This window comes from Argiope bruennichi, chromosome X2 (genome assembly GCF_947563725.1).
Source record: "Argiope bruennichi chromosome X2, qqArgBrue1.1, whole genome shotgun sequence".
NCBI classification, from domain to species: Eukaryota; Metazoa; Arthropoda; class Arachnida; order Araneae; family Araneidae; genus Argiope; species Argiope bruennichi.
In genome coordinates, this window is record NC_079163.1 from 113,974,376 (window position 1) to 113,997,576 (window position 23,201).

The 23,201-nt window shown below is 30.1% G+C and overlaps 1 protein-coding gene across 1 annotated transcript in view; it reads right to left on the reverse strand.

The window, feature by feature from the left end:
* The window catches only part of LOC129960868 (fatty acyl-CoA reductase 1-like), a 38,994-nt gene that overhangs the window by 9,618 nt on the left and 6,175 nt on the right, over positions 1-23,201 (reverse strand). Inside the window, exons 2-3 of the mRNA XM_056074573.1 lie at positions 9,885-10,001; positions 5,988-6,163 (exon numbers count right to left, since the gene is read on the reverse strand). Coding sequence (XP_055930548.1) covers positions 5,988-6,163; positions 9,885-10,001 — 293 coding nt within the window. The remainder of the gene's footprint in view (positions 1-5,987; positions 6,164-9,884; positions 10,002-23,201) is intronic.

Sequence of the window (23,201 nt, forward strand, 5' to 3'; positions counted from 1 at the left end):
CTATATAACGAGAAAGATACTTGAGTCAGCATCTCTTTTCAAACTGCCACTGCACAACAGCGCGGAAAGATTTGACTCGCGCCCCCGGATTTAACGTATACCAAGCGCACATAAGCAACGGATTTTTGCATCGCATATTGAATCTCGAACTTTTCTGAGCAAAAGTCGAAATTTTACATCCACACCGTCGTCTCTGCTTGTTTCGTGTTGGAGTTTTTAAAATACAATGCTCAATACTCAATAGTATTGCTGCGGATTTTTTTTTTTTTTTTTTTTTTTTTTTTGCGACATTACACAATACTGCGAGCAAAATATTATAATGCTGTACCTTTTATGCCATTAGATTGCGTAGTATAAAAAAAAGCATCTTAATAAAAATTGATTACATAATCCGAAATTATAACTATTGCTGTTGAAGCTTCACGAATTATCAGACATCTTCCGAGTCTCTAATGGCTAAAAAGCTTCCTTTTCGTGCACACCTCCCCCCATTCAGGTGAATGACCACAAAGACACGTATAAGAGTTTAAAAGAGTTTACGATTGGTCAACTTTTTTTGAACTCTTTATCGACAAATATTTAGTATCGTTACAGGGATTAATATTCTGCCAATCAAATCTCTAAGAAAACAGAATGGAGAAAACACAAGATAGGGGATTAGTATAATATGCAATCTTATTAAAAAAAAAAAAAAGGGAAGGGTGATGTTTACAAAGCGCCGATAGATTTCCCACTTTCACTTTTAAACTTCTTTGTTTTGCTTCAATATTTATGATAAAGCTTAGTTTCCGACTATTTAATGCATGTCAAAATTGCTGAAAAGAAGACTTTTGTTTTTGTAGCTCAAATTTATTAAGTCCATATGAATATACTTTAAAAAATTGGTTAACAAAGATTAGTTGCGAGAAGCACTTAGGAGTAAAATATTTGATATATTGTATTATATAAATCATTATCCAATCACATTTCGCCGAATTAAGAATTGCACGGAAATTACCATTATTTCCTTTGTTTTCGGTTGAAGCATTAGGTCGATTCGATCTAATATTTTGAAAGAAACCCATTCCGGGTCAATCTCAGCAAGTCCCCCCCCCCCCTCCCTTCCTTCTGAAAATGCAAGTCACGTCCATCCACTATAAAAGAAAGCGCTGAAGTAGGAAATCAGTTTCTCTGTATTTGTAAAATGAAGTTGATATTGCATTTGAGTTTTAGAAAATGCAACAGACGTGGCCCATATTTTGTTGAAACAGTATTCGCGAAGTTAATTTTAGTATAAGAATTCATGAAAATGAACGAGAGCATAAAATGTAAAAAAGTGTGATAATGAGAGGTTATGAAGAATAATAAGCAATTTATAGAACATCAAAAATGAAATAAAATAAATCGTTAAGAAATCTTGAAGAAACAAGACGGTTCAAAATAGTATTTTCAAGACTTCACTGCATTGATATAATAGATGAATGTTTAAATTTATAATGGCCATTTTAAAATGCAATGTTTATTTTTTTTTTCAGTATTTTGGCTAATAGGATCAATTCACATGACAGCACAATCGCATAATTGCACTGCATTTTGTCTTACGGTTTTCTTCATGCAAGATGTCCAATAGATTTCAAAACAACATTAAATCGATTCAGCGGATTTGACGTATCATGTGAACTCAAGTTGAATCTATTCAAATGAATTCAAATGCTAATTTCAAATACCAAACATCAAACATTTCTTAAAGATGTTGCTTTTTTGACATATCAGAACAGTTTAAGCTTCGATATATTGAGGATGTGCGCGTATATTCGTGTTTATAATTCAGAAATATTTAAAATGCATTAATATTGACGTTGGGAGCAAGGGTTGAAAGGCCGATTCTAAAAATGCAGATAGGGTTCAGATTACTAGAAATAATAAAAATTAGGAATCTGGCTACTATATTTGCTGGCTATAGAATTTGCTGGCTACTACATTAAAATTATGTATTAAAACGGTGGAGAGTTTTTACAATATCATTTGGGTAGAAACTGAAGATCAAAATACTATCCGTAATTATTAACCGCTTGATTGTTTCATTTTCCTTACTATCCAAGACGACATCTCCGAGAACTTTTTTTTCGTTTTAATCGAGCTTCCACAGAACACTTGATATATTAATGAATTATTCCAGATCATTTTTATCTGAAATTATAACAGCATCTGTTTACAACTAATTTAAGAAAGCCAATATCTGATAATTCGAGGTACGTATAGAGAGCTGGCCAATCAGTTAAGTGGTTAATAATTTCAATTTTTGCAGCATCTCACCCAGTTATTTCATGGTCATAGAAGTGGATACTGACTTATTTCGTATAAGTATTTTACTTAACTCTTGCCGTTTGTTTTTAACAGTCATCCCCCGTCTTCTGGTATCGCTGCTAAGCGTTCAATATTCTTCATTGATTCTAAAAGAAATAAATTACCTTTCCAGATTCAGGTAACGATTGAAAGGGAAAACCAGTAGCATATCGGAACCTCAATAAATTATTGACCGACTTGGCTCTTATTACTAAGCAATTCGAGAAAGAGTACGATAACATTTTTAAAGACTACATTAAAAGAAAAAATCTCCTTCGGTGAGATTTTCATAGTCTCTTCCCCCACCTCCAACCCCCTTGATCTCATACAATCATCCATTCAGGACTAAGATTGAAGATCGAATGTTTTCTATTCAAGATGGTTGAAATACATATTAACACGAATACCACTCGTTTTCTTTCCCCTAGTTTCTGAAAGATAGTAATGGAAGGCAAAATATGGAAACAAAAATTGAGTAAAATGCCGAAATGTATGCGGTCCATTTTAGGCTGCTTAATTTTACATTAGGCAGTAGTTCAAATTTGCATTACTATGATTCACTGTTTATTATTAATTTAACTGATTGAAAAATTCCTTTATTTCACTTCTAACGTTAGAGTTTTAACAGATAATTTTAATTGTTCATTTTAGTTTTTTTTAAAGTTAAAACTGGCAAAACTTTGTTTCGTTTTCCCTACATATACAACCAAAACATATGAAACATGAGAACAACATTATTTACATATGAAATACAACCTTCATTAGAAAAAAAGTGTGTGGTGAATGGTAAAATTAGAGAATGAAATATTCCAAGGTCGCTATTCCATTTATAAAAAATAAAAAGTAATAAAATAATCAAGACTAACAAAATTTCCCTTAAGACATTTAATTAAAAAACAATTCAATTCAATTAACTTGAAGTTATGCTTAGTTTCCCGATATATTTTTAAATTTTCAGTCACAGCCAAATATCTCGCCAAAATAGGGTCGCTAAAAATTTTTCTGATAAAAAGAAATCTAAAGTAAAAATTAGGAGCATTGCACCAAGGCTACAATCCTAAATCAATTTAAAAAATTCTTTTGAAAAAATGTATCCAATTTCATTATAATAAATTCGGTGTGAACAGAAAAATATTGGGTACACAGTTTGGATAAAATTAAGCTCACGTAGATCTTATAGTAGGGGTATCAAAGTCTGATTTGATTTAATTTCCATTTATTTCAATTTGCTTGCAAAAACAAATTATGAATCATTTTGTACATTTAATGCAGATTATTCAGGAAAGAACAGAAGGATTCTTTCAAGGAAAAAAAATTACCCCCGAATTTCTTGACCTTTGTAATCTTGTTCGGCTTTAGAGAATTTTTCCGGCAACCTTGGCTGTTTTCTTTTTCTACTGTAGGGATTGAATCACGGTTAGTTAACACGTTTTCTAACACGTGTTTTGATGAGCACAAAATGAACTTCATTTCCAGGTCAAGGGGTATTTATGATCGGTAAGGTGAATTAACCTTAACGCTTTTAATATGAATTGGAATAAAAAAAAGACCCCAGGTTTATAATTATACAATAATCATACAGTACATTTCACAGTCTGGAATTTTTGGATAAGTCAATAAAACGAAATCTCAACTAACTCCATTAAACCTTTTTTTAAAGATTTTAACTGAATTTTTTCGTTATTATGTTTTTTCAGAAAAATAAATAAGGAAATTCAGAGAATATTTTTTCTATGTTGTTTAGGTATAGATATAATCAAAATACAATACAGTGCAAAATACAATACAATACAGTGCTGGCATATTGCTTTTTCACGACTTAGCCTACCGATGCTTTCAATTAATAAATACATCAATTACTTTTTATTCGTAATTCCAATTTATAGAAAGCGTTCGAAAACCTAATTCTGTAATTTCACTTTTCTTTGCTACTTTCATTTGACTTGTGTTATTTCACTTAGTTTTTCCCGTTATCTCGAACGATATAGAAACCGCATCTCAACAATTCCCTTTGAAGCTAAGTTATTACAACATTTCTTATAAATAACTATTATCATTGAAAAAGAATTTGAAGTTATTGTCAAGCTTTACTTGCATATCATTTGGGCTACTTTTCTGCATATTTATGCTTACGTTTCTATTTAAAATAGTTCAAAATTTTATATAGAAGAAAAAATTATTTTATTTTATATAAACTTTTATTTTTAATCTTATGAGAATTGTATTCAGCTATAAATAAAGCATCAGTGGAACATTAAAAATTTAGATCGATTGTATGATCCAGTTTGACCTTTTAATAGGAATTAAAAACTTAACTGGCAAAATAAAAAATATATATAGATTTTGCTTGAAAACGCGAGTTTACTCTCGAAATAATTGCAATACTGAATGCTATCTAGATAATTACTGTTACCAACTAAAAATAAATTCATAGAAACTGCGCATTGTCAATTTAAATGAACATTCGAAATGACGACCAAACGAGAATATCCAAGAAATAAAGAATGAAAAAAGCGTTGCTATTCAAGTTTTGAAAACATCTGAATAATGTTTCGATTTTGAAGGTTCATATATCCGGGAGGGGGTGTGTGTGTGACCAACTTCCTTAGTGTTGTTCGTCAAATCATTTTATGCACATATCCAACAGGAAATACAATGACACCTGTCCAGTTATTCAAGTGCAGGCTGGACTATAAGTACTTTAATGTTAATTTGAATGAGCTGTAAATGACAAGAATTGACGTCATCCTTCATTGTCTATTGGAAAAGGAAACTATTTGGCGTCTTGTCGGCTATAAAATTTTAAATCAGTTTTCAGTTTCTAGGCCTCCTCTCCAATTCCTTATATCAAACATTTTATGGTGATTTTAATTATATGTATTATGTAGTTATGCAGCAAATTATGACAATTTGACAAAACAATCTAATTATGGAGCCCTTTCGAGATAATAAGAAATACTGAAAAAAAAATTCAAGATTCCCATTTAAAATAATTTTAAGCAAAATAAAAATAATTGAGTCCAATCTAAATACTATTTAATAATATAATCAGAAGCGTTTTTTTAATATAAAAGAAACATTTTTTAAACAACATAATATAAAATTTGTAAAAGATAAATTGGAATATTAGAATAACGTCTCAAATCGAGTCTGAATCGATCCGAATGCATAGCCCTTATAAGAATGCATAGCCTTTATGTGAAAACATAAATTTAATCAGAAAATATCACAAAAAATATATATCGAAATTCCGGAGCGCTTAGGCAATTGCCTACATTGTCTATTTGATAATCCGGCCTTGCCCTGTTCTTTACCAGCCTTGGGCATTCGGGAGATGAAAGACAGAAGGTCTTATCATTTTAAACATACAAGAGAATCCTTTACCGATTAAAAAAAACATTAAAATTGTGGCTTTTTCCTTCTCAAATAGGATAAAAAATCTACTTCTGTCCATTTCGTTTCGCTGAAAGATTTCAGAAAAACAGAATTGCTACTTACCTTATAACTAAACTGAATAGCATGTAAATAACGGCTGGCGAAAAAGAAATTATTTTACCTGGCTTAAATCCAACGATTGATTTCGCATTAGATTTCCTTAAGGACAACATACAAGTATATTCGAGTTTTTTTTAGATTGATATGAAAATAAATAATTTAATTACTTGAGAGGTTTCATGAAACTGATGCTAGCTGCCACGTGAAAGACGACGGTGACTTCTCGAATAACTTTCAGAAAATCCTCTTGGCTCATGCCCATTCGAGGCTGAGCCACGTCCCCAGCAATTACGTGGACTTTATTTAAAACATCAGCTTGCTTCTCTTTCAACTTTTTGAAGATCTGTCAAGAAAAAAAGAATATATAGTTTTTGATTTAACAATAAATCATTTAAATATCTGCTATTGTATCAAAAAATAAGCTCAAATATATTGATAAGAATTATCACTATTTAATTAAAAAGACAGAAACAAACCCTTGCAGGGCAAGTTATAGCATTTTTTTTTAAAAACATCTACCCGATTTGAGACTAACTATATTAAACATTTAAATCATCAAATACTTCTTATTTAGGCTGTGCCGACAACTGGCGAAATAAACTATGTTACTTAGAGGAATTTCGTAAAATACATTTTGGAAGTGGATTCATTATTTTTTAAAAAATATTCTTAATCTAACCTTCAGTTTCTGCTAGAAAATTTAATAGAAATAGAATGAGGGTCTGATGTAGAACAAGATATTTTTTTTATTAACATTTTCCATCTCAGATTTTAATAATCATTTGGAAGGGGAAAAAAATTTACCCTATTTAAGAATTCAATAAAATTCAAATTTTTGAAATCAAATTCCCAAATAATTTCTCCCGTGCTGTCGTTCGTTTTAAAAAGAAAAGAAATTTGGAAGTATTTAACATTATTTAAAATCTGGGGGAAAAACGTCTTTGAAACCTTGATGAATCAAATGCTATTACTGAATGTGCGAAGGACTAACTTTTCATCAGCGTTTTCAATAAAGCTTGAAGAACCTTTCGCTACATTTCAAACAAAGAGGCGCATAGACCTATTTACAGATGTTGAAAAAGTTGTTGACTACCCAGTTGTGATGGATTATTAAATTAAATGACAATGAAAATTAGTCATACCAGATGTCAAATGTTTTCTTTAAATCAGGCCAAGGTGCATTAGAATCAATTTGCCATACAACCAATTGCGCAATTGTTGAAAACAGCGCACGAACGTCAAACCTGCTGAGAATCATTCGATCAATCAATCACGTGTCAAGAAAGTTATGCTTTTAGGTGAATGAAAAACTTTTCAACTTCTGACAATTTTCTCACCAGAGTGCTTTATAACTATACTTAATATGCATACGTTCTTTTCATAAAACTTTTCCCACGAGAGATTTTTCTCTTAGTTGGATTCAGTGCAGATGTTTCGAATGGTGGGAATTGTCATGATTACAGAAAGTTTACATGCAGGGCTGGATTATTAGCGGAAAAATAAGCAACTGCGTAGGACCGCCCACCTCCTCTCTCGACTTTATTTGCATTAGTTTCATAACTTTATCCCATGCTTTCATACAATTTACAAACGCCATGTACTCTAACATATTCAAATTATAAGGAATTATCATTTGAATTTCAGAGCATTCTTAGGATTTTTTTTATTTTTTTTTATTTTACGTTTCCAGAACTTTCTTCTAGATGAGCGCGATTCTCTCTCCCCTTCATCCCCATCCTCAGTCAGCTGGTAGACTAGCTCACGAGTCAACAGTTCTGGTAAATTTTGAATTTCAAATATTAAATTTATTCGTGGGCTTTTTTTACCATTTTGTTGGAAATTACTATTAATTTTTAACATGAGAGCTGGTTTCAGTATATCGCTTGTAGGTGAACCGCTGTTAAATGTTTCGTAATTTTAGTTTGCCGCAGTATTTTATATTTGAAAACCGCCTGTATACATATAAAAAGTTATTTTAGAAGTTGGTGAGAGGAAAGGGCCCCCAAAACTTGCATTGCCTTTAGGCGCTGACAAGGCCTTATTCCGTCGCTTAAATGGGTCAAATTGTTTCTATCGAATTTATATTAACACTACGTGATGATAATATGTGCAGTTGGAGGAAATTAAAAACATTTTGCGGAGATTAGAATGACAAAAGTAGGAAAAGGAGAAATGCAATTGAACTCAGAATTGCGACATCTATGTAAAGAAGTCAGTTACTTATGTTATCTCTCGAGTTCAATATTGAATACCGAATGAATTGATATTACTCCTAATGGTAAAAATTAAATTATTTAACAATTGACGCAATGTATAATAGATTTATGAATAGTGGTCTAAGGAAGTCAAATGGCGTCCTGGTCAGTTTATTTCCTTTGTCTTTCTTATCCAACTTGATTTTAAAAGCAAGAAATAATCCTAATATGTCCCGTCTTTTGAGTGCTCCTTCAAAGACTATTGGCTAGATCATTGATAACCACTACTCGTATGTATTCGCTGCGTTTCAAAAATTGCATTGCAGTAATACAATAGCAATTGTACTATCTTTTATCCCCCATTCCAAGAATGGCGCCGTTCCTTGTTCTTTCCTAGTGTCGCTACATCTTCATAGACACAAATCGATCTTTTAATACTGACCAGTATATGATTGAAGGATGGAAATGGAACTTATTTTGCATGCATTGCGAGAAACTTCTGTGCTTGTTTAAGCTTGACAACCTTACATAATTTGACACCAGAAATAAATGAATAATTTTTAAACACATTTATCGCCACGGAATTAGATAAAAGCTTCAAAAAAGATAATTGGGCTGTCTAGACAGTTTATACATTAAAAAAGTTAATAGATGTCTGAAGAATGTGTTCATATATTCAACTTATTTATACCGGCATAGAATCGTATTGCCAATAATTCCTGAGCGACGAGTTCTCACCTTATGGCTTGAATCGTTAATTAAGATCTCCTTAAGAATGTTTTGAATGATAAATAATAAATTGGACATTAAATGATTAATTTTATATCCATTTAAATTCAGTTTACGTTTTCTTCAAAATTTTTGCGAAAAGATAAAATTGTCACGCATCTTCAAACAAGGGATCGCAGACTGTAAATCCCGAATACTTTTCCTCTGAGCATCGCCGGATTATTAAATAGGTAAAGTAGTCTGGGAGGGAGTAGAAACTAGGAACCCACAACTTTAAATTTCGTGAACTTGACAGCCCCTATTTTGCCGTATGTTCAAAGTTAATTCATTTTGTTCTTTCGTATAATTAATTTCTTATAAATGCATACAAATTATTTTATAATAATAAAAATTACATATTTTTAAAATTTTGCATTCGAACCTATTTAAATTAAAATCAAGTATTTAAGTTCTGGAACATTATTCTAGTAACATTTTCAATTAATTACCTTTCAACTATTTTTTTATACTACATTCTACAATTCTAAGAAAAAATTTGGCACTTATGTCCGAACTTATTGTTAAATACTATTTAGATTAATAAAAAAAATATTTTAAAACACATTGTTTTAAATTACTTATAACTTTCAATTTTTTTTTTTTTTTTTTTTTTTAATATGCCATGTACAGAAATATACTCTTGAAAATTATCCAAACTTATATGTTTGGCTATTTTAATTTGTCAAAATGTTTACTAAAAGTTATTTATATAATAATCAAATTGAAATTTTAAAAAAATATTGGTTTTTAATAGTTGATGAGAAAAACGACCCCGAGATTAGCATTGCCTACGAGCCCCTATAAGGCTTAATCCGGTTCTGCCACTGTACCATGTCTCCGGAACCCGTAGGAAATACCAAGAAAATTCAACCATTTCTTGAGAGATTAATTTTTTTAAAATTAAATATTGATGCAATTCTAACACTATTTTAAAATTTTGGAAAAATATTATTTGACTTTCTTGTCAATTATCATCAATATTGTTATGGGCTAGTATAAAGTTTTTTTAGCAAGAATTTGTCATAACTGGCACGCTAGAAACCGCTTCATGTTGTAATGAGTTTTGGTCTTTAAAAAAATGCAACAGTTACAAAACATTACCTGTTTTTTAAAGATCTGCTCTTTCCGACATTCTGGCTGTACTCCTCGTTTTTCTCGAAGCAAAATATAGATGGTGCGAATGCCAGGACAGCATCTCAGGAGAGTTTCCAAAATTATCTGAAATTAAAAATAATAATAATTTAGAAACACTTGTATTCGTGCATTAAATGTCGATAGATATTTTACTTATTTTTCGTTTTTCTAAAATATGCGTCTACGTTTGGGACGGATTTTTTTTTTTTTTTGGAAAATGTTATAAAATGCTTATTTTTTGTATAAAAATAAATTTAAAAAACATTTGAAGAACAAAAATGTATTATTTAAAAACAGGAAAGTATTTGAACTTTTTATTTCGTTTAAAAGAGAAAAATTAGAAGATTTTTGCTTTATATCAAATTATTTGTTCAAAATTTTGCAGATAATTCAGAAACTAGGTTTTATATTTAAGTTAAGATATAAGCTCTTTCATTTTTTTTTCGGTTCACTAAATACTGGGTTTCAATTAATAAATAACAGGAAATTTCCCATTTTTTCGCATTATGAAGTATTAACATAATTGTAATATCTTTTTAAACAATCAGGTTGCTTGTTTTATAGTCCAGGAGCTGCAGAATGTATTGAGAATATTATATCGAAGCTACAATAAAAAAATATGCATTTGATTTTAATTGACGCAGATTTTCCACAAAAAGACTTTACCAAAATTTAGGATTTTGTAAAAATTGCATTTAAAGACAAAATAGCATTAAAACAAATTATGCAAATATGAAAATGAGCGTAACTTCTCAAAGAACCAACAGTTTTCTTTAAAATTCATCAGAAATTAAATATATTGTATAAAAAATTTCGACATTTTTCCTAAAAATCGTCTTTTGAACTATCAGACTATCTTAATATTGATATAAATTAATTTCTCAAACTAGCAATATGGTATCCCAGAAGTATGCAGTCAAAATTTATTAAATTACTGCTAAATTTCTGAAAATATTAAAATAATGTCTTTGAGAACAGGCAAATTTTACAGAATTTCCGAGTTCTAGACCATCAGAAAGCGAGTAAAATTGATTCCAAAATTCCATCTTTACAAATACGAATGCTAGAGATTTGTAAAGAGGTTATAAAACAATCACATAGTGGTCTGAAAATTACTGAATGGAATTGAATTCTTTTTTTTTTACATGCTAATTTCGTTTAATATAAAACTTTTTTTGTCGATTTCGATCAACATGTGATAAAATAGAATTTTGTAAATACAAGCAAATACAAAATAATGAATACGCAAGTATTTAAGTAGAAAATAAAAAGAAGCCAGATAATCGCAATTAGGCTTTGTTAATATTTATAGCTTAATTAATACATTTGACCTGGCGATCTCTAACTTTTTGTATGAAATAGGGATATATGGGGTGATTATTTTAGATTGCTACTTTAATTGCTTTTTTAACTACCCACCACTTAAAAATAAATTCGGTCACTTTTTCAATGAAGGGAATTGTCATTTATCTGTGTTATAACAGCGTAAATTGTTTGGTATTGTTAGGGCGCGATTCTTTCATTGCCAGCAGCACGAGGGTTAATATGCATATCAAAATTTAAATTTAATTTATAAAAAGTAGCAAAAGTTTATGAAGTAGGGATCCAATTTACAGTGAACTGTGATTTTTTTTTTTTTTTTTTTTTTTTTTTGTAATTATTCCAATGCTCAATTTTTCTACTGAACTGTTCTTATAATAGACTGAAAAACCATTTCTTAGAAGTAAAAATATTTTGAATTTCTTCTTTCCATATAGGAAATTTTAATTATATTGTCATGCATAATCACAGTGGCATTTGAAAATATCCAAAGGTTTATTATTACAAAATAGTTGTGGAAATAAATTAAGATAGTATTAAATTGGTGCAAGATAAGCATGATAATTTGGTATAAAATAAAATTTAATGTTTAAGTAATTATAGCCTAAAATGAATTAAGTAGTAATATTTTCGTATTAAAGCCTCATGGGCTTTTACAAGAGGAATTTTAAATGATTTAGCAATATTTTCGATTCTCAATCTTTGCTTTAAATAAAAAGAGAATTATCAAAAGAACAATCATTCATATCATTTCATTCAATCAATTCATTCATCTTAGTTGTCAGACCTTTATCATTAGAAATAGCACGTTCAATACAATGTTCTTAATTCTAATAAAAATAGTGTCACTGCGCAAATGTATTACAAGAGGAAAAAACTCGCATTGTTACAAACTGCAAGACTACGATTAGAAAATAATAAAAATAAGCAATTCCAAATCCAATTTGAATGAAAGAAGCATGATTAAAAAAAATTACCCATCATGAACTCAATCAATAATTACCCACAAGAAGAGAAACTAAAAGGAAATGATAGAGAAAGGCAGGAGGATAAAAAAAAATGAATGTAAGAAAAACGTGATGCATACAATTAATCACGAAAGGTTGGTTCTGCATGTCCAAAAGTGGCCTTAAAGTTGTTATTTTTCCACTTCCAAAACAGTGCAAGCTACTTTTAATTTCCAGAATCTTTTAACATGTTTCCAAGGAAAGACAATTTTTAAACACGTATGTATCTGTTTACAATAAAATCCTACGGAATTTCTTTGAAAATATAGCGAAATTGGATGGTATATTCATGACTGGTAAATAATCGTATTTTCGAGAAGCTCTCTTCCCGGAAAAGAAATTAAATATTGTAATACAAACAAGTAAATGATAGATAATTTCAGACAATTGAGAAGATATCTTAATATTTCTTTTTCTGGATATGCTGTACAGGAATTTTTTTTTTTTTTAAACATTCTTTATTCGAACTAACACTTTGGCTTTACTCAAGGAGATTTAAATAACCCGAAACAGAAGAATACAGCTGAAATTTTTTTTACTAATCTTTTAATCTATAAAATACGAGTAAATGTCCTTTAAATTTGAACAGAATTTCATAAAAAAATACATTCAAATGAAGAACGTAGTTAATGATTATATTAACTCAATTTAAGTTTTGAAGTCTAATTAATCCATTCAGGTTCCTTTGCATTCTTTACCAAAATCGAAATTCACATTTTTGTTTCGACCTTTTGCATTCCGTAAAGTAGCGAGGTGCATTATTATACGTATGCGAGCATAAGAATTCTTTTTAGTGTTTAGATCTCGGAAATAGTTTTAGGTTTGTTATATTTTTAAAAGTTAACATGGAAACATTTGCTATTATACGGCTTTTATAGTAATCTATATCCAACTACAATATAAATATGATGCATTCTGCACAATAATAATAATCAGATTTGACATAGGAATGCAAAAGGGTAATTGGCTTTTTTACATAACGGTATGGGGTTTCATTTATTTTATAATACGAAATTAATATAATTATTATACTCATAGACATCAGTAAAGATAATCATTTCTGGTGGATATTACGTAAAACTCGAGTAAGATTAACAGCACAAAAAGAAGTTTCAAAAGATCTCGACCTATCTATTCATCAGTGGGAAAGTTGTGATAAGAACAAACAAAAAAATGCCAACCTTCAAGCATAAAATATTGCAATTAGTTAGAAAACTACGAATTTGCTACAACGTTACATAGAAACCAGGAAAAGAAAAGTCGAGCAATTCCAAATGTTTTGCCTTTTCTTTAAAATTCCACTCTTCTGCACATTTTCGAATTTTGCTTATATTATATACATTATGAACAAAAGTATTGTACGAGATATCTTTAAAATATAATCAAAAGAAAAGCTCTGAATTTTAATTGAGACTGAATTCATGTGAATCACGAATGCATGTTGTCGAATATGTACATGCAAATCTACTAATACGAGGTATAGAACAAAATTATTATCAGAAAAGGATAAATCCTTAAAAAATATTAAGATGATTAATCGCATGATCACACTCATTAAATAATTCACGTCTTAACCAATTAAAAAAATACTAAAACTCAAATTAACTGCATTTCGATGCGACTTTCAATTTTGAACTAAAAAATACATAATGATATTTTTTTATTAATCGAAATTGATTCTAAATTATATTTGAAAAAAAATCAATAAACTTGGGTAATTTAATTTCGTAATTTCCAGTGTTAGCCGGCTTTGAATTCTGTTTGTCTTTCTTGTAAAACAATTCAAGAACTTTCCACTTAGGTTAAGAAGTCCTTATCACAAAACAAGAACATGAGAAATCAAAGGCAAGCCCTTCCCTGAAATGCGCTTCCATATGAAACCACAGATTTTATTTTTATTGCCTCATTTTGTTCTGCAAGCAATTCTGGAAGTTTCCGATTTCAGTTTAGAAATCGCCAAATAATCGAAGGTCAACTTAGGGAGAAAAAGATCAATGTCAGTATCTTTTGTAACAGCTCGAGTTCAACGAAATTTGACAGGATTGTATTACTACAGGAAACCGGTCTATGTTTGAATTTCGAACACATTGTTGAGAATCTTCAAAACGTCACAAAATCTCCACTATAATAGTTTTAAAATTAAACTCTTGGTTTTTTCGAATTCATCTTGTTTCTATGCACGGTTCAACTTAGTATAACGTTTCATAAAATAATAATAATAAGCTTAGGTTTTCTGGAGCGTTTTTACTTTCTCGTAGGTGTGCCACGAGATTTTTTTATAATTTTGTTTATTTTTAATTTCCTCGGTTGCGACATTTTTGAATAACTCTTATCATAGTTCAACATTTAGATTGAAAATGCACTTTCAAAATATGCATGGATGATATCGACAATATTGCGTGGACGCAAGATCCATTTAATACTATTATTCAATCTACATTTATTGCTGATAAAGAAGATCCGAGTTGTCTTGTGACAATATGCTGAAACAAAATTTAATTGCATGGAATAAACTAGGTTTTGGATTACAATAAAAAAAAATTATTATTCCCTCCAAAGTGATAAAGCTCTGTCACTTAATCTCATTTGATACTTATGAAAATGAAGTCGGGTTTTCGGCGGTAACTTTCATAAAGAGTAGCCAAGCCTAGTTTAATTACACGAATTGTGAAACCCAAGTTCCTCTGTTTTGAATTCACTTTTCTTTGAAATTTTACTGACAGAAAGAAAATTTGTTTTTCCATATCACGTTCATTGTTATTTATGAGACCCGTTACTGTTATTACTTTCCGAGGAACGGCTATCCAATTTAAGAATTTCTTTTATCACACAATCTTTCCTTCTTCCGTTCAAAAATATAATTCGCAATTAAATTTGTTTTATTATTATTATTATTATTATTATTATTATTACTACATTTTCACCCACTTCTAAATCACTTTCCTACACCGAATGTTTAATATTTTCATTCTTAGTACAACCTTCCCGTGGAGGACACGTTGAGAAATTGTACGAAAGAACAACAAAGTCATTTTGTGGGGTCAAGAAATGAAGCAAATGGGGGGAAGAAAAACCGCAAAATATTGCCATCGTATTAATGGACGTCACGCGTACAATTATGCATGCAGGAAAAAAAAAATCATGCAGTCATTCGCCGACTCGTTTTTCTGGGGAAGACGGTTTCTAGAAGATTCCAAGCAAAATGATAAAACACTTGTCATGAACATTACATTTTGTCTGTGGTTTTCATAGAGCAGTCTAGCAAAGTGCATTGGCCAAATATTCATAGTATTTTCAACAAACAACCTTGTAGTACTTTTTCACAGAGCTGTACAAGACAGGTTTAACTTTTTCATAGCGTTATGCTAAACCTGTAATTACTAAAATGAAAGCCTATTTAATAAGAATGTTAAATTAGCCATATGATCTGGTGTCCATTTTGAATTATAAACGCGGAATTAATGGGTTTTGGGAATGCAGAGGAACATTAGATGCTTAGAATGCTTTGCTTGTTACATTCGCCGATTCAATTCCTTAAAAAGATAATGAACTTCGATTAGCAACCAAAATTAATAAAAGCAATCCCGGTAAAAGTCTATATCGTTTGAATTTTTAAAAAAATATACGTGTTTTAAGCCTAGAATACGCATGCAACCCGATGACTCTATAGTGACGCCAAGGAAATGTTTGATAATTTTTTTAATGTAACGTTAACACTTTCATTGTGTTACGTTGGAAGATAAAAGTATTAAAAAAGACTCATATTTCATTAGAAATTTATAATTTTATTCCAAAATACCATTTGGATCATATTTAGTAAAATGGGATTCAACTAAAAATGAATTTATTCTACTCTTGAAATTTTTATTCTTACTTAAATAACTTAAGATATAGTATTTGAACACAAGTTTGAAGTATAGATATACATGTTTGAAAAATCGAGGCTCACAATCCACTACTACACGTCAAATGCGAATGCTTCTCAAAAATATGATGGTTCACTTTTATTTGCAGCAAATAAATTTTTACTAACTTAAGTGAAAATAGCTTTCAGAAATTTTTCACTCGTATTTTTAAATCTTTTTTTCATTTCACGCATTTTCATAAAAATTCAAATTATTTTTTTTTATTAGTTTACTATTTTCTACTCTTAAGATTTAATAACTTTTTACCAAATGATGATCTCATTGTTCATTTCAAATACATTACAGTGCTTTAACAACTGAAGTAATCCAACATTTAAGCCCGTAAACCATTTACTGTCAGTAAAAGTTTTAAACGAACAACTTTATAGACAGCATGAAATATCTTGTAGTTGGCAATGAATTGTTTAATCATCGTGCCCATGCGTCATATGGTCATCGGATTATGGTTTTTCAAATTTATAAGCCGAAATTAAATGATTCAAAGACGTTAGAATTTCATATAAAACAATCCACGAAAAGTAAATATTCAATGGATTTTCAAATGAATAAATAGGACACCTTCACGAAACAGGTGTCATCTATTTAGATAGTAAAGCAAAGGAGTTAAGAGGTTAATCTCTGAAGCGATTTTTTTTTATTTTTTCTTTATGCCAATTACGGAATTTTTATGAAAATTTATGAAATGAAAAAATGCGTAGAAGATTTTTTCTGAAAGCTGTTAAAGCATGCTGTGTAGCTTAATGCCAGCTGCGAATCTATAAAGTGAATATTTCGCAAACTGATCATATCTTTAGATATGCTGATTAAATAATCTGAAATCATTATGAATAATCTCATATACATGCAATGCGGGAATATTGGGAGACTATCTTCTAATCGTACACTCAAGCATTCTAAGCTGCCAAGAGCAATGACTTGTTTCAATGCAAATTTTGGCTATAATTATTTTGATTCAATTATTTGCAGATAATTCTTTGCAATATAAAACGGATCTCTGAACACTACAAACCAATTAAACAAATCATGAAAGAGAAGGGAGGGACTTGATAAGTTAATATTTATGTAGGAATTTTAAAAAAATCTCATGTTTATTCAAAAGGAACTAGTACGCACAGATTCTGGTTTTACCCGTGCTCGCTTCCGAAAAATATGCAATAATGCATAAATAAAAGAGAATGGAGATCCAGATTTAGATTTGAATTCATGGATGCTCAGTTTTTAAATATGTGGCAACTAGGTCCGAAATCAAATTTATTATATGAAATTATTTCGCTCAAAGTATTTATCAGATTTTAAATATTATTATTATTATTATTAAATATTATAAATGAGACCTGCATTTGTGTTTTAACCTCCCAGGCCGGCCAACTTTGAAAAGGGGAAAAAGTGTGCCCCTTTTAATACGGAGTCATTTTGCCGTGTCCTCCCACTCATATTAAGATCCTGCCCTTTTTAGATCTACAGACTGTGCTAATTGAGGATCACGTACCATTTGAGTATTGTGCCGTTTCCAGTTCAGCTGGAGGTTGCGAAAACGCTATTCGGCAATCGGACTCTTACGTTTGTAATGCAATGGAGAATGTATGACGTAGTCAATCCGACTTGACACTTCCATTCAGCATTATGCTAGTGAAGTCAGTTTAACTCCTTATATTTTTAGATATTAAATATCATTTAAATTAGGATTATGTAACTTCATTATATAACTTTATATAAGTTGATAATGTATATATAACTTGGAATATATATACATTATCAAAATGATGCGATTGTTAAATAAAAGTTGAATTCTCTCTCAGAAAATGTCGAAAAAGAAAATATGAAGGCCTTTTAAACCAGAAGGGCTATCCTGTAGCCAAACAAGATAATAGTTCAACGACTGACAGGATAATAACCAAATCCTGACAATTTTTTTTCGGTTGCTCCTCATCACTATTTTTTTAATATATAAACTTTTTACAGATACATACATAGATACGCCATCTTTTATTCCTAAACTGAATTTTTTTAAAATTAATTTTTAACTGAGCCGAATTTATCAATTTATAAGGAAAAATCTTACGCTTTCTTCTACAGTTTCAGGATTCGCTCAATTATAGCATCTACAATATTGCGATGACTTATTTAGATAATTTACATGTTAGTGCTCTGCTTACCTACCATATTGCATTTTGTTTTACTCAATATTTATGAAGATTATTTTTATGAATAAATACATAGTCTCTTTTTTTTTAATTTAAAACATTTGAAGAAAAAGCTTACTATATTTAGTAATTGTAAACTTTCTTTTGATCCAATGACACAGATTTTATTTGATGTTTTCAGCAAATTCACTTTGTTTTAAAATAAATTTTACTTAATTTTTAACCGAAGATGTTACAGGTACTCACATTTGTATGTTGAAATGTAATTTGTGAAGTTCTCCATATTAATAATTGAAATACTTCTGGTGTAAATATGACAAACACTTCAAAATGAATTACTCTTGGAGTCCGACTGATTTCACCTTTCAAATGTATACATGTACATGGCTGGCATCACTCTTCAGGGAAAACTGCTATGAAAAGATTCTATTTCATTATATTCAAACATGTGAGCCTAACCAATGCGCTTTAATTACCAGGTAAATATATCTCATTTCATTCGCTTTTGCTTCCAAGTAGTGGATTGATTGAATCATTTGATGAAATTTCGTTTGAAGGCGTACCCAAAATTTTGAACCCAAGTCAGATGCCTACACTGAAGCTGGCTTCTACACTTCAAACTGTCCCCGTCAGTGAGTAATCAAGTTTGGGTAGTTAGGATTCCCATAATTGCCCAGCATTAATATTCAACGGCTAAACAACACATGCAAGTTGGTAATGGCTTATTTTGCTCTGATAAAAATAATTTGAGCAATTTAAAAAATGAATTCATTAAATAAAGATAAAAGTTCATCTATTTATCCCAATCATATTTTATTTTCTTAATTATATCAATTTCTTTTACATAATTATGAAATTGGGAGCAAATTATTTTAAAATTAGAATGATAAATCAAAATTGTTTCAGTTGCTTTCACTGACAACCCAGTTTTTTCACCTGACCATGGGACCTGACACGAGGGAAAATATTTTCAAGACATTTGTATTGTGGACTGAAATAGCAAATATGCATTCGTGTAGCGTTATTAATCTTGACTGCCGGTCAATACATTCTGAATCTGCAAAAACTTCAGCCATTTTTCTTTCATACTCAATTTAATAACTTGTTACGCAGTTTTGGTTGGCAATGATTTTATATAAATAATCGTTTAGATATACAAATTGGTTGAATAAAATCGTAGTGCTGGCAATATCGATGCTTCTTGTTAGTAAATATGTAACAGTACGTTCCATTTCTTCCCGTTCAGGAGCATTCATTCATTCTCCAGTCGAACGTATTGAATTTTTGAATGATTGTGAATAGAAAAAGGAAAATACGGGACAAATAGTAATAAGGAACTGAATAGCGAAATATGTTGACAGTCCAGTATACACGGGACATATGGCAATACTATGGACAACCAAATTGGAGATACAGAAAAAGTTAAAATGCAACAACAAAATAATTTCAGTTTGAATAAAAGCTATGCAGAAATGAACGTTACTTTGAATTTAAATGAAGACTTCAGAAGAAGATATAAAAAAAATCAGTAATTTATTACACAAGATAGTCTTCATTTCCTTATTACCCCCCCCCCCCCCCTTTCTCAAATTACTATTCCGCTTTCTTTGGCTTTTCTTTAGTGATATGGAACAGAGTAAATTATTTCACCAAGAAAAAAAAATTTGGAAGAATATAAAAACTTAAAGGCTGAAAATACAATTGTTTTCTAAGTTACTAGAAAGTTTACTTTATTGAAAAATTCACGAATAAATGCAACCGAAAACTTTAAAGATCAAGGAAAGCATTTTATAAACGAAGTTAACAAAGGAAAAAGGCAATATTTATGTTAAGAAATTTCAAAAGGTTTCTCTAATAGAAATCATCATTAATATAAATACAGAGAAAATTATAAATATTTTATAAAAATATCGCTTTTAAATTGCTTAATGTCTGCAGAGCCTTTCTTAAAGGAAGACGCCCTTCGCAATGCAAGTCTATTTTCAAACATTAATTGCCGCCCATTTGTCACGAGACCCATTTTCTCGATTCAAGGCAGGATATTATAATAAATTGAATAAATGTGTAAAAAGCATAAAAAGGAAATTTTAACAAGTAGCATTAACAAACATTATTAGATTACTTTTATGCAATTTAGGTCAGATGATTGCTATGTAGTATAATACGTACATTTTTTTTATATGTTTTAATACTTGAAGCTTTAGATTTATCTTGTATGTAACGAAAATGTAGAATTTGTACTCAGAAAATGTCTACTCCCCCCCCCCCTTCCTTTGGTTATTTTTATTAATCAATGACCTTATAATGCTCAATATTTGAAGGACAACGAATGTCAAGGTGTTTGTTGCCTTGTCAAAATGACGCATTCATCAGTTGTCATCTTCATCTTCATCTTTTCCGCTTTATCTTCAACAATAGAGATATTTTGAGAACATTAATTATCTTCAAGTGAAAGAACTCAAAACTCCTTACGGGAAACAAATTTTCTATTCCTTCACTGAGTTAATTTAGAAATTTATTTTATAATGAGTTGAAGTTGCTTATAACATTATTTACAATAATTGTTCACGTGATATTAAATCACGTTTGTGCTGTTCAAGGGTAAACTAATACCAAATACGAAAATAGCTTCAAAGTATATTTAAGGACTTTGTTTTACGAAAATTATATACCAGATTTTGCTAATCAAATCGAAGCAAGGAGAACTACTTTACATTAATTTTTAACACAAACTGAATTAAAGAAAATGGTATAAACAAAAAGCACTGAACGAGGAAAATTCCAATTTCTCCCTATTCCAAAACTGAATATCTATCATCATTTCACAATGATTCCAAATATTTAGAGAAATAAAATGTTTTGATCTTCAAATCATGGAGCAGAAACTGTATTTTGACTTCTTGAAATCTAGAGAATCCAATATAATTTTTTTTATTGAAAACATTTGATTAATATTATTCAAATCAAAGCACCAGGATAATGCTTAATGCAAGACTCAAAACCGTTATATTCCATATTTAGGAGATTAATTGAATTCTTGGCAATTTCTTGCGTTTTTTGCCTAAAATGCGATTTCTAGATTTTCCAAAATAAATCCTTTCTCACAGCAATTAAGGAAACCTTTGCTGAACTTATAACGAAATAACAAGTGGAAATCGCAAGAGCAAAAATCTCGCATTTTTCTCAATAGAAATAATCTAAAACTAGATCCTTCGCAATATTTATTATATATTTTAGATCATGAGTGAATGTGTCAACCGAGTCTAGACGGCATCCTATTTTTTAACATTTTTTACATTGATTCTTATAATATAAGGAGCATTTAAGTTATTGAAGCGTTTTACTCTCTGACCGTAATTTTTTAAAAATCCCTATATATATGCGATGTTTGCAAATAGGTTCAAATATTTTTCAAACAAAGTGAACTGATATTATATGTTATAAGATAATATAATAAAATAAAAATCTGTAGTCGTAAAAATAAACATTCTAAACTGTGAAAAACGCTAGATGCAGCAGAAAACGGACTGATTGCCAACCCACGGAAATCATGGGGTAAGCAGCTGGAGGGTCAAGAGATTTTTGCATTTTTAAATACTTAATTCTGTAGCTTATTAGTTGCAGATTTAAAACTAAAAATTCAGCAATTCGATGTATGTCAGACACTTCACTGTATACGAGAGGGTTAAAGATTCCCCTGATGAGTTACAGAATATTTGCATCACGAAAGTAAAAATTCACCATGAAATATTTTTTAACCTTTTGAAATATAGCTCTATTAACAAAGAATATCCAATATGCTTATTCTCTTTCTCCATATAATATGCATAGAAATTTTTTTCGGGAGTCTATCTACAGGTAAAAGATTATGTTTTTAAAAAAAATTAACACAAAAACTTATTCCTCTACTTGGTCTGCGAAGTAAGCATCAATTTGCTGAAGTTTAAAGAGGATTATTTTTTTTTTTTTTATATTAGGGGTTCATCAAAGTTCAGACTTCCTTGACCTTCCCTTTCATAACTGGTTTTCTAGAAAGTTGAAAGTTCAGTGAATCGAATTACTTTCCTTTTCTGTTGACTCATATTTGTTAACCTCTTGACTGATTTCTTTTTGTGTTAGATAAGCCTTGAATTACCGAGCTTCAGAATTTTATATTTAACTTACAAATGATATTAACGTGCTTAAAGTCTTCAGAACAAAGAGTAATTGTATAAAAACCAATACAGGGAGATTTAATGAAAAAGGAACCAAGAAAAAGAATCGACTATTTAGACAGTATGAAAAGCAGATGTAGTATATCTAAATAGCTTCTACATTCATTCCAAAACTATTCATAGTATTTTTTTGCATTTTAAAGCGTATAGATAACAAAACGTTCGTGCCGAAAACTTAAGAAATTTTTGTGCGAGTTTTCCCAATTTAGTCCGTGATGAAGAGTGACAAACTAGGTTTAAAAATATGAAAGTTTCTTGTTCAAAAGAAACAAAACGGGAAGATTTTATTTTTGTAACCTCTTTGGATGAAGCATTGAGAAGGCACGAAATAAGGAAAATAGATTCCACGGGGGGGGGGGGGGATGAAATATCAAAATAGTCCAGGATAAAAACCGCTGGTTGCTCACTTCCTATAAATATCGTGAAATTTCAATTCAGCTATAGTCTAAATAATCAAATAAAAACTCGGCCCAGCAATACTTCCAAATATATATTCATTGTGATAAACTCATTTATCATTATTACTTCACATATTTCAAGAATTTCTTTAGCTGTCAAGAACTTAAGCATGCATAGCAGTTGAGAATTCATGACAGTTCTTTGTATGAAAATACATTTCAAGGACACGGGTAAAAAAAATTGTGATAAATTATGTAACAGAAAGGATTATTTT